Below are 16,846 nucleotides of genomic sequence, written 5' to 3' on the forward strand. Positions count from 1 at the left end.
ACATTTTAAGACGTTTTAACAATAAATTTTACTTTTTCTTGAGTTCCAATTCTGAAAAATAATTTGATTGCGTTATAAGTTCTTGTTTATATATTTACGTAAAACTTAGTGTACGTCTGTTTCCGATTAATCGCACTAAATACCCTCAACCAACGGTTTAATTGATTTTACAAGATGACAGTTAACCATGACATGACGTTCGTTGACTTCAATAAGTACTACCAACCGAAGAACGCGCATAACCCCTTCTCTCCAGCGGAAACTAAAAAACACCGCGATGCGGGAAAGTCGTTTTCCCGTGCATCGAGGATGCTTGGAAACATTATCTTTCCATTCAATGAGTACAAAAAATATTTTGTGCGGTCAGTGAAAAAATTTGTTATCCACTTGCATACATTGAATGTCCCTCCCTCCCAATATTCGTCTCGTCCTGTCCGCGCATTCTATATTCAATGATTCTATTTTGTTTGCTGTCCGTCTACCATGAGCACCATAAAAGGCCCCATACACGGTACGATCGATCTGTTCGATCCGTCGTTTCAGACCGATCGAAACGATGAATCGATAGTGTATGTCAAGATCGTTAACGATTTACTTCATCGAATGGGATATCAGACATCGCAACAAAAACGCATACAATCGTGAATATCGTAACGATGAATCGACAGTGTATGGCTCATTGCGATCAACGATTAGACAAGGCACGTATGACGTATGAAATTATTTAATCACGATGGTTCGGTTGTAACCGATCGATCGTAACGACCAATCGTTTCGTGTATGTGTGGTAAGCTTTGTGCGATCTATCGTCACGATATCGCTTCAAATCGATCGTGATGACGGATCGTTCCGTATATGGGTTCTGGAGTGTGGCGTGCGGAGTGACGAGCCAATGTTCGGCGTATAGTCGAAGACCTCGCGTAATGTATGCTTTGGAGTATGCAAAGTTTGTCACCTATCGATGCGATAGGACACGCCACGCGAAACTCGTCGCGCCGCCCTCATCAAACGGCGTGTGGCGCAACACTTTACACTCCAGGCGTGACACTTCACACGCCGTCAACCCCCCCGTGGTTTGAACACTCAGAACACAGGTTACACACTAGGTACATGGTTTTGAAATAAATATTTTTCGCTCACTTCTTTCATATGATTGAACATCGACATCATTATTTTTATTCCGTCAAAGGGACGGCAAATTATGATACAGCGCTGGGCGATCACGACAACACAAACAATGGCCCACGCTACGCAACGGCTCGTGCTTGTGAGGTCGTACCATTGAATCAAAACCACATTTTATTCAATGACTTTACTAATAAAATACTGATCTGTATTACCAAAAATGCGCTTTCATCATGCATAGGTGTGCTGATTCACAACTTTTTTTTTCTATTTCGGTGTCACAATGATGATTTTGTACAACTGTTTTCGACCGAAAACAGTTGTACAAAGACAGTGATTATAGTCGTTTTTTTTTGGTAACTCATCTGCATCTCTTAAGGTGGCAGTTACTAGTTAGTACAAGTAGGTACAATACACGTATAATACTTCCATGTTTGAACTACAAAATGTCAGTCTTACTAAGCTGCCAACCTAAAACTTAACGGCATAAAAAGTGTTCCCAACATAAAACACGTTAGTTCTAATGTTCCCTATAGTTTCTGATAATGATTTTTTTAATTAAATTAAAGCACCGAAATAGAAAAAATAGTATGAAAAACGCGTGTTACAATGCTTTATTGTAATACTCCTATCTTGCGGACACTCGTGGCTACGCTTCGCGTCGCCACTCGTGCCACAAGATAGTCGTATTACAATAGGTCGCATTGTAACACTTGTCTTTCAATATACTATTGTAAAACTTGTTTCACCACGAACTTATAAATTAAGATATAAGTTCGTGTATTTCACTGATGATACTAAAGTATTTATAATAAACAAAGTTTACAGCGGAAATAGTTACTCTAGTACGCGATATTTGTTTTCCGTGCATTCCCATTCCCTCTGTGTCGAAAGCTATTTCAATTTCCATGATTGGGCAAATTAGATTTATTGCCGAATTTTTGATAAAATAATGAGAAATATACCTGAAAATGAACTAATTCGTATATCATTAGATGAGAAAAAAAATCTTTTGATTGGTGTCATTAATTTATAAAAAACCCTGGAAGTTAACATGGAGAGCAACGATCTGAAAAAAACGTTTTTCACATTTTAATTGCCCATGTTCGGTTTTGAAATATTCACCCGGTACCGTATTTACCTAGGTATTTACATTCTATACCATTATACAGATAAACGTATTTGATACATGCCAACAACACCTAAAATACAAGGTGTTGTTGCATATGTTCCACTACGTTGTATATCGCCGTAGAGATTTTTCAGAGTAGGTACAAATGTCAATTTGAACTCCATATTAATGTCACTATAATTTTGAGGGTGTAACTGGTGTTTAACAAATTTCCGCCCACATCCACCAACAAGTAAAAAGGTTTTCGCCCTAAGGCGAGTAACTTCAGCGCATTTTCCATAAATTGATCAATACTTCCACAAAGGCCATACCTATGTGCGCTATGTTTTTCATTACTAGAGGCATCTATGGTTAAAATGTTAAAGAAATATCTTCATAAACAAGGGAGTTGACACTTACTGCGCAGTTGATATTGCGCGTCTTGCGCATGCGCTTATTAATCTGATATTTACAATATGTAATACGTTTGCTTTTACTATAAGCATCTTTGGTTAAAATTTCAAAGAAATATCTCCATAAATAAGAAAGTTGGCATTGCGCGGTCTGCGCATGCGCACATCTGATTTTTACTATATGCGATATATTTGCCTTTACTACAAGAATCTGTGATTAAAATTTCAACAAAATATATCAATAAATAAAAAAGTTAACATTGCGCAGCCTGCGCATGCGCAGTTCAATCGTCAAGATTTTCCTTGACTCAAGTGCCAGAGCGATACGTTATCGAATGCAAAAAGAACGAACTAAATATCTTGAAAACTGTAGGAGTAGTTAAGGCCTCGGACGGACAGAGAAAGTGGCTGCAATAGCGCACCCAACTTCGTTGGAAAATGCGCTAAAAATGCGGAGTTAAAATTGGCATTGTGTAGGTACTCTGAAAAATTTCTACGTCTACGGCAGTATACAGCGTAGTGGAGCATATGTAACAACACCTTGTGTTTTAGGTGTTGTTCGCCTATGTCAAGTACAACTTCAATTCCTACTACGTTACAGAATGCAGAAATGACGTTTATCTGTATAATGGTACAGAATGTAAGTACGCCACCCGGTATGATTTAATTATGCCAATTTGTAAACAGCTTTGAACATAAACTTATATAATCAAAAAAAGTAAACAGCTGGTTACTTTAGTATTAACGATTACAATAATGATTAATAATTACGATTACCTCTGAGAAAGGTAATTAAATTACAACACGATTACAGTAGGTATTTTAAAACTATTTAGTTCCTGATAACTGATTAAGTGATTACATGTTACAGAAATAGTAATTACTAATGAGTCTTGAGTCAGATACTGTAACTAATTAAAATACAATTGTATACGAATTTCGCAGCTTTGGGGATGGATAAATGCTACCACACGTTCTTACGACTGACCGCTATTTAATAGAGCAGTAGTTCTTCTCATAAAGGCCGACTGGCACTATGGCGCGGCGCACGTAGCGCCTTTTTCGCTCACATTGATTTGAATAGGCAAATGCTCACTTGAGCGAAGCGCGACGCTGCGTATTCGAGTATGAGAGCAATGTTAGAAAAAAAGGCGCTTCGCTGCGCCGACAGCGCCGCGCCATAGTGCGCGTCGACCTTAAGTCAACCATAAATCCAGTCTTAAAAGCAACTAACATTTGACAAGACATGGATGCTGCGAAGGATTTAAAATGTAACCGGTGTGATTTTGTCCCTGAAAACACACATTCAATTTTAAAACACATTTGTTAATACACAAGACCAGTAATAATTTTAAATGCGCCTCGTATTAATTACAACCCCTTAAATCCCGTTACTTTCCAAGGAAATAATCACGCGCCAGTGAAATGCCGGGAATGTCAACTCTACACTTGAATCTCTGTTGCACCGTGACTCCCTTCGGTGAGCTCCGCCCTGTGCAACCGCAAGCGCGCTAGAATTTGAATTTGCGTTGGGAAAGGGGTAAATCTACGAGTAAAAAATATACTCGTGTCGTGGGTCCACTTAGATTGCACCGTTTCGTAAAATTTTTTTCGCGTAGTCAGCAGGAAACGTGGAAATAAACTAAACAAACGCTTGCGCGTTGACGCGTTAAAGCAAATTCAAATGCAAGCGCTTGCGGTTGGACGTTGTTGAGGGAGTAATTTTGAATGTAAGTGTATAGGATAAAAAATATTGTGTGCACCACGGCACGAAAGTTGTTTTCCGGGCCTCAGGAAGTGGCCAGGCGAGGCGAACTTCCATCGCCCCGGAAAACAACCACTTTCCCGCCTTGGTACACAAAGTACAAAGTACTATTTATTTATGCGTTCTTTCATGATCTTTGGTAGACTGAAATACTATCATACAAAGATAGATAGATCAAATGGTTATCGGATTTAACGGATGGTGGCGCCACTAACAAATTAGACACTTGATGTTCCGTTGTATATTGAATATGACATCGAGCAAAATGCTGACAAAGCATACTTACCTGGCGTAGGGGTTACCGTGATCAATAAGGCGGTTCCCCCAGGATGAGGCCCTTTCATTGCACTACGATCGGGCTGAAACCTGCGATTATCCCTAATGTGGATAACTCGGGCGCGTAATTTTTGGTAGTCGGGACTGCGTACGCGCTGTCCCGGTTTTATTAAAATAAACGAAGTTATTATAACTACTTATATATAAGTCACCTTAACCCAAGGATTGCCTAATAGGGGAATTCTGACGTGTCTACGAATTTCACTCTTAGACCATATAGTACATGGACTGCTATTCGCTCTATGCTTTCAATACAAAATAGGTGGTCACGGATAGGGGGCGCTGTAGTCGTGGGTATGTGAATCTCAGGGTAAACTAAAGTCGTGTAAACACCACTCGTATCACAAAAACAGCAGCTTCTGTAGCAATCTGTAGCAATCAAGTCGTACGAGATGTTTTAAATGCTATTCTTTATCTTCTATACTTCCACAAATAAGAATAGGTTTGATTTTTTGGCATTTCTATGCGATTAATTATTTGACGTTTGTTAATTTAAAGGTTGACAGTTCAAATCGTGTCTCATCGAACAACTTCGGATAGATTCGTTTACCCTGAAACTTATATACCCAGGCGATGTCCTTGACCAAATTTTAGTTGCAATTAGCAGTCCATGTACTATATGGTCTAAGATTTCACTCCATCCACCGAGTACTAAATAATTGTATTGTAAATCGGACACAATGCCCGAAATTTATAATCATAGAGCGTTGTTGCGCACTGCGAAGTGCGGTTTACTCAGAATGCGATAAGAGTAGTTTTCAGACGAAAGGTAACAATTTAACCAAAACGCATTCTGGGCATATTTATTCACCACCCACAATCCGAAGCCAAATCCGTCTGTTCCTGTGTCGCCTTGTAGGCATGACCTAATTAAGGTATCTTTGTTTGTCCATGTCACGTTGCATAAAAATAATGTTTATTTGTTACTCAGTTGTAAACGTTGATTAACAAGACAAAATGCAAACGGGTAACGTCATGTTTAAACGCTACTGACGTAAAACTGACAGCAGACTTGTAAAACTGACAGCAGACACTTGCAGATGTGTTCCACACTGACTCCCTGTACTGCGCAAACGCAAGCGCGCTAAAATTTGAATTACACATAACCTGCAAACGTTATAATTGAAGATAATTTTGCTTACCTATTATATGTAGTAGGTATATGAAAATGCCATGTTATCAAGATGAATTTTGTTGTTATGTACATTTGGAGTGAATGGTCATAGAATATGCCAAAGGCGATATTAGGAAACTGCTTCGGTAAGTACTGTAATAGTTAATTAGAAAGAGTTAATGACATTTACTTACAGCAATAACGTTACAGACCAACATTGACGTATGGTAAAGAGAGAGTCCGGTGCTGAACGAATCACAAAAAACCAGACTACAAGGATCATGACTGAAAGCTAAAGTAGAGGTTTGCTTTCAAGTTGGCGCTATAATGTATTTAACTGGAATTCACAGTAGTGACCGAAGGCTTTAATTCGAGAAGAAGAACATATTCTTTCCGAAAATACAGCGACATTTGGTTTGTAATATGGAAGTCAGCAGGAACTGGTATTATAAACAAAAGAAACGGTGGCACGTTAAAGCAAATTCAAATTTTACCGCGCTTGCGTTTGCGCAGTACAGGGAGTCAGTGTGGAACACATCTGCAATAGACAGCAGACCTGTAAAAATTTTACAAGTTAGTAATCTAGTAATTTCATTGGCCAGAATTAATGCGAAGTCTCTGTTACATGGATCACATGATATTTTAGACATTTCTTCAAGATCAATTTAAGAACTAATTATTTACGTTTACAAATGAGTAACAAATAAAATATTGTACTTCTCCTATCGCCAGTAAAAACTCACTTACCTGGCTAATAATGTAAAATACTATTAGTTACTTACTTTAAACGTTATTTTTATTTACCTAATCCACAGATATACCGATACGTAAAGAACGTATATCTGTGCCTAATGTTATTTCTGGAACAAAAGTTGTATTTTTCTGTGGCCCAATTCTTATTATATTACACGCAACGCGAAGTGAGCAAACCAAGATACCCGCACAAGGTACTGGTTTTTTGAATTTTGTGGGTATCCCCAACGCGTTTTGGTTAAATTTTGTTACCCATTCTTCGGAAACTAGACTCTTATCGCATTGTGGGTAAACTGCACTGCTCACAACGCGTAATGGGTATAGATTTCAGACACTACCCGATTTCGGCTATTGAGAATAACAGTAGAAGGAGTTGTACATATGCGAAGGGAGGTCCGATTTTAGTAACACGCTACAGTACGGGTCACAAACGGAATCGGTACCATAAATAATTTATGATCGGTACTTCGATGGACGATGAAGTTACTTCACCAAGAAGAAAGATTTTTGCCCTCAAGCGAGTAGCTACCTAACTATAGTAACTAGCGCATTTTCCATGCACAGATCAGTGTTTCCCGAAACACATTTTGGTGAGTATTCAAAGTAGAATTTAGATATAAATTCAACGGTATAGAGTGCATTACACTTGAGCTTGACTGTGCTGTATATACTCAGGACAAAGTAATTAATGCTGCGCCGGCGATTATAATCTTAACAACCGGTCAATGTGAATAATTGAGAGAAGGAAAATTGTTCGAACAGCTTCCGGAATGATTTTTTTAAATTTTATTTTTGTTTTGTAAATGGAATTAGTGTCTTCTCTTAAAGTTTTAAACGAAGCACCTCAAGTTTATGAATAAATTACTTTCACCGTAATATAATACATACATTACATGTGTATGATCTATCATTCATTGAATAAAAACAGTAAAGTACTATTTTTATTCAATGATTCCACCTCAAGTCCCTAGACGCCAAATTCCACCCATTATTTTGCGCTATCTAGCGTTAGTTTTACATATCTCTTATCCATTTTTTACATATCATGTGTAGTAGTAGTATGATCTTTATTTTTTGATATCATAAACGATATTAACACCTTTTTGGATAACGTTTTTCCTGAAGTGAAAATAATTCAATATTGAAAGCTAAATTATAACAAAGATAATATATTATCTTTCATTATAATTCCATTTTAAATAGGAACAGTTGACAACAAACAAGGAAAGAGGGCGCTGCAAGTAAATCTGTTAGTTTAACTGCTGACACGGCAGAATGAAGTCGAAACGTTAAACCACACACGTTATCGCTTCTCGGCCTATGGCTAAGATCAAAGTGTAGTATCTGTTCTTATCAGCTTAATATCTGATACGACCCGCATGCGGGTCCAGTATATTAAACTGATTTTTGGAAATTGACGGAGGTTAGGGGCTTGCTCCACCTCCGTCGCGGGTTGGCCCGGTCTTGCAGTACCTCCGGGATCGGCCCAAATAAATGAATAAAAACAAATATTAATCCTGGATTAATAAATGCATTCATTGCGTTACCCAAAATAGTCCAGAAACCTTCATTTTCGTGCCTAGTTCTGTCAGGAAATTTTAGTTTCCATGACAGGCAGAGCAGACTACGTTTTCTACCGCTTGTCACTTTATCGGTCGCGTTTGTGACATTTCCAATGTCTATTATGACTCATATAACATTGACAGATTAACATTTGTCAAATGTTCTATATGAAAACTGAAATTTTATATTAAAATAGGATTTCCCGTAAAATTTAAGACAAAACTCCAGTAAAATAACATATATTACACCTGCTCGGAACTTAAAGTACCTCGCACTTTTCAATATTTCCTCGCCAGTAATGTATCATTTTCCCGACGTATGTAAATAACTATTGTGCATCTTTTTTTAACACGGGACTTCACTTTAACTAACATCATTGAATTCTAACATTGTAGGCACATAAGTAGTTTATGCCCACCATGACTAAACTCATAGTGAATTATAATGCTTAGGCATTAATTTTTTATTCAATGGCTTCGGGGAATGGTCTTTCCTGTGCAAAGAATGCACTATATGGTGGGTTTAGCCCCCATCCCTCCAACAATTCAAAGCGGGTTGAACAAAACTTTAAAAATCTCTCCCATATTTTAAAATTCAAATGAATTGTAAACGGGAAAGCCCAGGCCTGTTTTTCTAGAATACAACGAATTGGGACAGTTTTAGATTTTATAACATCAACATGGATTCTATCTAAGTTTCGTTTATAGGTGCGGCCAGGGGGTGCGGTTCTGGCCCACCTGTATGGTATAATTGCAGAATTGTTGGAAAATATTTTTCTCTGTCAGAGTTTTTTGTAGCTGTACACACAAAGGAGTTCATCCTGTATATTCCCAGTTCATGAATAGGCTGGTACATAGTAAGATGGGCAAAACTTTTGCAGCAAAAGTACGCACTTGATTTCCGCTCCGATTATCACTTACCTACGATAAGTAGGATCACATTTAATTAAAATAAACAAATATAGCCAATGAGCTCGGTTAGAGATGTCAAAAGGTGGAGCCTTCCTTATTTTTTCGCTGAACCAATTTTGGCTTCAGACTACCACACAATTTTTTATTGCCTGGTTGAAATATTAGTGAAACAAAGGTCATCTTCAGTGCACATGACTGTATAAGAAAATTGGGGGTACCCTGCTTAACATCTGCTCAACGACCCAACAGCAACACATTCAAATTGACAGTTATGAGAAAAATAACTATTACAGTTCTTGTCAAATTGAAAAATTTCCTTTAAAGAACGTTTTTGTGAAGCAAGACATGACTAATCTGGTAGTTTCACATTTTTAAGGGAATTTTTCAAAAGAAAAGAATTCTTGTTATATGATGGTTTTGTCCGTCCGTTCCTTGTCTAACTCGAGAACAAAAACATACAGCGAGTTCAAGAATAAGTGCTATTTGAGCATGTGCGATTTTTCAAATCATATCTTGTTCAAAACATTACACCAAGCTTTCATGACCGCTATCTGACGAATTCACATACAAAATCAAAAACATATATTAACATAAAAGTAATGCATATATACAAAGTAAACAATTCTGAACCTCACTAATTATTTAGAATGCTTCGCTGTATAGTACTTTACACCAGAAAACGTACACGCTCGAGCATATTTAGCTAAAATCGCATTTACATCAGTCTTCTCTGTGGTCATGCGCCTGCAACAAAAGTATTTACTAGACATACATCATAAAACTCATCATTACTGAATATATGGTGTGATTTCAGGAACTGTCCACCTATCTTTTGCGTTAAATAAAACATCGAATCTTTCTAGAATGTTGTCGGGCAGTGTTTCTTCTTCAAAAGCAAGTATCGTATTAGGAACAGACTTTGTATCGATTATAGCAAGTCCGTATAACATCTCCGTTTCGGGGCGCATTCCATTTGGTACCAACTCCATCCATGCTTCCAAAAATTCTTGTAGATTAAACTTTCTAGCATTATGGAGCAAAACTCGCGCTACAAATTTGCAAACATCAATTTCTTTGTATTTATACAACTGCAGACCATCGATTACTTTCGATTTCTCTGTGTACAATTCAAAGAGACTACAAATAATTTCTTCTGGGATAAGATCGCTCAAAGTGCTAACAGTTTGATCGTAATCTACTTCGTTAAAGTTCCACGAGTTTTCCTCAATTAATTTTAACATATACGACAGGACACGAGAATGATACTCGAAATCTAAAATTCGAATTTTATCGTTAACTTTAACAATACGCATTGCTTCGAGAGCAGCATCCAGTTCATTCCTTGAAGCTTGGATACGGTTTAATAATTCCGAGTAAGTGTATAAATCGTGTTCGTCTCCATCACGCTCATATTCTGGACCTTTATAAGGCCTTTTATCGAGTAATTCGTGCAATCTCTGTAGATTAGGTTTTGTTGGTGTTACTTCTAAATAATCATAAAATACGCCTTTCACTGTAACTTTGGATGTAGCTTTTGGGGCAGAGTCTGTGACACTATCTCGAAAGTGTAAGGATTCAACCAATAACAATGCATTTGAAGTTTCAGTTTCCAACAAATCATATGTGGCGGTATCAGTGCAAAGAACTGCATTCTCATTATCCTCACCTTTTACATAAACTACTCCCTGTTCATTGAAGGTCTCCAGCAAGCAATTATCGATTTGTAAGAGTTTATAATTATTATGATGTAGTTCTTCTGATGCAAAATATACAACTTGAGTAAGTGGTAGTAGGTCTTCAGGTTTTAATTTTGCTAACAATAAAGTCTTCTCTATTTCTTGTGTTTGGTTATCTGCAAAACTAAAAACAATTCTAAAGGAAATTTGTATTGGATAGGCTGATTATAACCTTAACAATATACATGAAACAGTATTTACTTGCTAATCAAAAAGCTGTTAATTGATTAAGCAGGTTTGAAAGAATTAAGGCTCATTTAGATACGTACGGTTCATCATGGGTACTTTCCATTTTTGTCAGTATTTGAGTATTTAATGAAAATTTGGATTTTTATTTGGCGCCATTCAATTTAGATACCGGCTTGGAGGCCTGGGAAGTGGCTCAAGTGCCCCACAACATACTTCCAGTGGCGTATCCTAGAGCGTATCAATATATTTTTTTGTCCATTTGTGTACCAACAAAATGCGTATTCGCTATGCGCATTCGCTATCCTGATTAACAGTGAGACCTCTAGTGGCATCATATTGTAATTACTATTGGTGGGTTAAGACGGCTATTTTGTTTATTTACAATGGCAAACAGTAATCAATATTGCAGTTTTTAGGGCTGTAAAAGTAAATACATTTACAACAATTTCATTTGCAATCAATGTAATGTAGGCAATGTAACAATAACATAACTTAAAAGCGGCATATTCACATTTAAGGATACAATGTGCAGTCTGTGGGATTAGGTATGCCACCAATAGTAAGAAAACTTTGAAACCGTCATTTATTAAAGCACGACACACGGAAGAATATGTACCTATTGTTTAAATTGTGGTCAGTGTAACTGTGCCACGTACAGTTGATGTATGAGCACGCTAGAAATTGAATCATAAATTGTGATCTTCATTGGTAATTAGAAAATTAAGTTAATTGCGGTTTCAAGCTAATTCAAAACAGCCTTAAGAGCAAAAGGCCTTTCAGGTAGGATAGGATTAAGGGGTTATTTTCAAGTCTCAAAAACAGCAGGATAAACTCAATTCACTTTCAAATTAGCACAATTTCACTTAAAAACCTTCTAGAATAACCCAATTTTACGACCTTTCGAAAAACGTTTCTTTATGTTGGTCCCATAATTAATAATTACGTATTTGACCATTGTCCGGATTGTGTACGAACATAAAACACAGCGCCATCTACCGTTACTTGCGTACGTTACCCGTAGGCGTACTAGTAGTTACTACCGTCATCTGATCCTCATGTCACTACAAGTGACAACAGTTTATTTATATTTTTATAAAGTTGTTTTAATTTAAATTATTTACCATCGTAAACAAAAATGCCGGATTGTAGCGAGAATTATGAAGGAGAAATTCAAGATGGTTTCAATATACGAAGCATCAAGTGTAAATATTGCAATTCCACAATACTGAAACCACTAACTGCGACTTTTACAACAATTGAGGTTAGTTTCTTGTTTCATTCTTCAATCTCACAAGTACTTTTTTTAGTTTCAATTACCCTTTATGAAACAAATAACAGGAGAGGATGTGGGCACGGAAGATTTATCATTATTTTGGCTGGTTGCTGATATGTTAATTTTTGAAAATGTTGGCTTTTCCAATACTGTTGGTAATAATAAGTACCTTATTTGTGCAGATTGCGAGTCTGGCCCCATAGGTTACTTTGATGTTATAAGCAAAAAAAGTTATGTCGCTTTAAATCGTATTAAACACTGTTAATATGTATAAAAATTATTAGTGTTTTACTGCAGAGAACACTCACTGTTGTAGTTTATAAGGGCACTTATTGCTACAATATTGAACAAACATTCTCCTAGTCATGTCTGAATAGGTCATTATGTATATTGTAGCTATGAAAAATGAATAGCTACATTTTTTAAATGAAAACAAGTCACTGCAAGTATGTTTGGGTGCTTAAATATCTCTATGTAAATGCCAATGACTTTTTGGAGGCCTATACCTATAACATTATGTTTGTATATAACTTTGTAAAAAGGAAAACAATTCGGCACAGTATGATCGCCCTGCATTTCCTAGGAATTATTTTATTACGTACTGAATGGACTACAACTGATGCTGTGAATTTTATATAATAGCAAATATATTGTGCTTACTGATTCACCAAAAAACATTAATTAGTATTCGGTTTGTTTTAAATATAATGTGTTGTGTTATTTAGTTCTCTCCTTAGGTTGTTATCTATCGCTCAAATTCAGTATGTAAACTTGGATGAATTGTGATCTTTCAATGGTACAAATGTTCCCCTTAACAATTCCTGTAAATAGATTAAACAAAGCTGTTCATTATATATTAATCTATTAGTTTTTGCACATGTAAAATATGTGTAATGTTAAAAAAGTACCTACCTTTCAAGGAGATTTTATTTGGGTTGTAGTAGACCATTACTTTTAGAACAAATGGACACATTGTAGTTTTACTGGATGAACCCTCTATAATGGGAAAGAACTGTACAATAAAGATTTTCTCAATGTCAAATACCAAACACCCGCAACATACCTGAAAGATGGAGTATAATGCCAGTGTGGTAGGTACCTACCTATGTCAGTAATCTGTAGCCATTTTGGCGGTACCAATTACTATGTTGCACCGCTAATATTCCTTTTATTCTTAATATTTATTATTTTATAGCAGATTGACATTTTAATAGGTTTGAATGAGTAGGCGAAGTGTGCCCTTAACAGTTAGGATAGATAATGCGATCAATTCAAAGCCAAGTATAGATAAAATAAATTGTTATAACATTCTTATTAAAAATAGGACGCGGTGCATGAAATAAAATGAAGTTCAGAACAGAATACAATATTGCTTCCATGGAAACGGCGGGATAACCTAAGCTTGCTATTTTGGACGTCTAAATTCAATACCTACAGAAGTTTTATAATGATTTCTAGGACTTGTGCTATAAAATAAAGTTTTCTGTTATAAAGGGAAACTATAACCATCTCGTGACAGTTAATATCTTTCACTCGATGGGTTAAAACATCCCTCTATTGTCTTGTATTATAATAGTTATTTATGTATTAAGGGCATAAAAGTGATGTTTATATTCTTGAGGGCCGATAGGCCCGAGAGCTTTTTAGTCGCCCGAGAGTATAAACATCAGTTTATGCTCGTGGTACATACAAAATTTTATGTCTTATAAATAGTTTTCTTCGATAAAGTAAATATTCGTTTTCAAAACAATTTATTATGTTTGATTAAGTTATATGCGTGGTTCGAAGTTGTTAATGTGATTGAAACCATCCAAACGTAATTTTAAATAATTCAATTCTTCATGAATAAGGAAGAAGTTCCAGAATCTATTCGAAATAAGGCCAATCTTGTGACAATGACCTGCAAATATTTGTTTGTTTGGTCATTAAGTATAAATAAGTTACTATCTATGGTAATACTTAATGCTCTATGGCATAAAGTAGTCCGCGTATCACAGATGTAAAATGTGCTATAGGTATGTTAGTAAAACCATTGAATTGTAAAACAAATAACTATTACCCCTCAAAAAATCATTCCCCTTTGTTACTTTATACCTACTATTTGTTATTCTGTGATTGCCACTCTGCTTTTGTTCGAGTTAGTTAAAATCGTTTACTAATAGTTGAAAGCTAAGAAATAATTTAAAAATAGGGACACCCTAACCGAAAGAACTGAAATAATCCTTTTGTAATTTGTATGAATATACACGAATGTGCGCGAAGAACTGCTCGAGGTTTTAAGGCAACGCAAGTAAAGTAAGCTGTAGCTGTGGCAATATCCTAAGAATATCGGGCGTTTGAATGTCAGGGATAGTTGGGGCGTAAGTTTCATTACACGGTGCAAAATAAAAAGTTAGGTACAGTCCGAGAATTTTGGGTGAGGTGTGCGAAATGAAGGCACTAATTTAGCTTCAAATCTTAAGTCAACGATCGCAAAATTGTGATCCACGGATCCACCTACGAGTAAAGATTCCATCAGGTCATCAGTTGGTGTAAATTTAATTCTGAAAATGAATGTTCAATTAAATCTAACAAATACATTTATGCAAAATAATAATGTACTTTCATTTGCGTATTATTTTTTTGTTATAATATATTTTTTATTTATTTATGTTGGAACCCTTATAAAACCGAGAAAAAACTGGAACCGCAACCGAAAATTTTTGAAGTCACAGAACCGGAATCGGTACTGAAACCCTTAAAAAAATTCTATAAGTTACATGGGTACCTAACCCAGTGTTTCATAAATCAGACGGGTCATATACTTACCTTAGGGTACGAACAGAGTGGAGGCAGGTTTCTCGCTTACCGGTTACCAGTGTCGACTCGCGTTTCTCGCTTTGGAAATCATATAATGTTTTTAAATTAGCGTGAACGTAGTCAAGGCAGGTTAAAACTTGTCGGCGCCGGTCGCCTGCGTCCACGCTTTTGTCGGAATAAAAATTTAGTTTTTTCTGCCATTTCTCGCGCGAGTTTCGGATAAAGAAGCTCGCATAAGGACAGTGTTTGAGAAAACTTCTATAAGCGATAATCGAACCCACAACCTCCCGAATAGCAGTCGGGAACGCAACCACTGCGCCACCGGCTAGCCACAGCAGATTCATTTATGTATTCACGTCGAAGCATATTATTGGTGTGATGTGGGCCTGTATGTTTTAGTACTTAATCGTTAATGGTTTGGAGGAAGTACCTCATACAGTTCCGATTCTTTGCTGTATCAAGCATGCTCCTGCATCTCGTGTGGGCTGCAGCTCTTATGTTTCAGGAGTATGAGAAGAATTTGAGGGCCCAAATTAACTAGAAAACATGAATAGTGAATACCGTTCCACATGTAATTTCTGTGTTAAATTCCGATCTATGCCCGCTTGCTGTTTTTTTCTTTACATGTCATTTTTCTGATTGTTTTGTTTTCTCTAAATTGATAGAAGATCTGTTTTTATAGGTATTAATCTGCTTTATCTTGTTTTTCATGTGTATTTATGATGTCTCTTGAGATGTGAGATCCACATCCACTCAAACCGACGCGGTAATGGGGAACGGGAGCAGGATATATTTTTACAGCGGGGTATGCATGCGATGCGAACCCCCGCAACTGGTATGCATATTCAGCATATTATACTTGGATATCCCGCTGTACAAATATGTCACACGTCCGGTCCGTCCCGCTCCCGTTCTCATTTTCGCGTCGGTTTGAGGGGACCTTTCAAACTACCGTTGGTGTAAATCACAACACCGCTTTTACAGGCTGGCGATCATCGACATGCACAAATTGACTGCGCGTGCCAATGTTAAGCGCTTAGAGAGGATACTGCAGGTGAGAGAGAAGGGAAAACTAAGAAGCGCGCTCTCTGTTATTCATTTAATAGTAGAGTTTTGTGATAGTCCAATTCGTTCCTCCGTCAAGCTTTTAAAGGTAAAAAGCATACAATAATGTTTTTCTGTAGTGTTTGGCCTACTAATTAACCCCCTAAATTCGTCTGTTGATACCGATGTCCAAACGGCCCAAAAAAGGAAAAAATGGAATTTTTCAAAAAGTTCTTATTTTTAATTACAACGGTGCGTTTTTTTGTCGTTAGCTCTAATGGTAATGAAAATATAAAGTATTTTTCTCCGCGCATTTTACATTGCATATACCTACGGCAAGAACGCACACATAATCGTTAGCCATTCGCTTAAACAGTGTTTTGCAAAATGTAACTTTTTAAAATATCGTTTATAACGCCATTGCTCTTAGACGAATCAGAATTTTAAAAAAAATTATAGCTGGCAGCTTAACGAATCCAACGAGGGGCATAGTTTGAAAATATCTATTATAATTAAAGGCACAATGAGGAAAAATGTATGACGTTGCACGGAGTAGCGGTGGTCGCTTTTCAACCGATTCGATGAGTCCCCTCCTACAAGCAATGTTTTTATTCACTTCAACTTGCGTTAAGTAGACATCTTCTTGTTCATCTCGAACTGAATCTTTTCAAATTGATTTATTTTGATTTTTCTCAATAAGTAATAAATTTAATA

At 36.6% G+C, this 16,846-nt stretch overlaps 2 protein-coding genes and 2 non-coding genes across 6 annotated transcripts; 3 read left to right on the forward strand and 1 right to left on the reverse strand.

Moving 5' to 3' along the window:
- Window positions 1–4,692: 4,692 nt before the first annotated feature.
- LOC116160734 lies at window positions 4,693–4,854 on the forward strand. The gene has a single exon (XR_004143319.1). It is a non-coding gene; the product is annotated as a U1 spliceosomal RNA (small nuclear RNA).
- Window positions 4,855–7,922: 3,068 nt separating this feature from the next.
- On the forward strand, window positions 7,923–8,112 carry LOC116160742. Its single transcript, XR_004143328.1, has one exon. It is a non-coding gene; the product is annotated as a U2 spliceosomal RNA (small nuclear RNA).
- Window positions 8,113–9,658: 1,546 nt separating this feature from the next.
- LOC116160197 (sister chromatid cohesion protein DCC1) lies at window positions 9,659–11,225 on the reverse strand. 3 transcript variants are annotated; one of them, XM_031473339.1, is made up of 4 exons: window positions 11,097–11,225; window positions 10,188–10,951; window positions 9,884–10,139; window positions 9,659–9,835 (listed from the first exon to the last, which is right to left on the reverse strand). In XM_031473339.1, the coding sequence occupies exons 1-4, from the start codon at window positions 11,117–11,119 to the stop codon at window positions 9,730–9,732; spliced, it is 1,149 nt and encodes a 382-aa protein (XP_031329199.1). In that variant the 5' UTR covers window positions 11,120–11,225; the 3' UTR covers window positions 9,659–9,729. The 3 variants fall into 3 exon arrangements, with proteins under 3 accessions (XP_031329199.1, XP_031329197.1, XP_031329198.1); XM_031473337.1 differs by having other exon boundaries at window positions 9,884–10,951; XM_031473338.1 differs by having other exon boundaries at window positions 9,884–10,943; window positions 11,097–11,224.
- Window positions 11,226–12,060: 835 nt separating this feature from the next.
- On the forward strand, window positions 12,061–12,566 carry LOC116159599 (guanine nucleotide exchange factor MSS4 homolog). Its single transcript, XM_031472619.1, has 2 exons — window positions 12,061–12,277; window positions 12,324–12,566. Exons 1-2 carry the CDS (start codon window positions 12,152–12,154, stop codon window positions 12,552–12,554), a joined length of 357 nt encoding a protein of 118 aa, XP_031328479.1. The 5' UTR covers window positions 12,061–12,151; the 3' UTR covers window positions 12,555–12,566.
- The last annotated feature ends 4,280 nt before the right edge of the window (window positions 12,567–16,846 follow it).

Source organism: Photinus pyralis, unplaced genomic scaffold (genome assembly GCF_008802855.1).
Source record: "Photinus pyralis isolate 1611_PpyrPB1 unplaced genomic scaffold, Ppyr1.3 Ppyr1.4_LG1, whole genome shotgun sequence".
Classification (NCBI taxonomy): Eukaryota; Metazoa; Arthropoda; class Insecta; order Coleoptera; family Lampyridae; genus Photinus; species Photinus pyralis.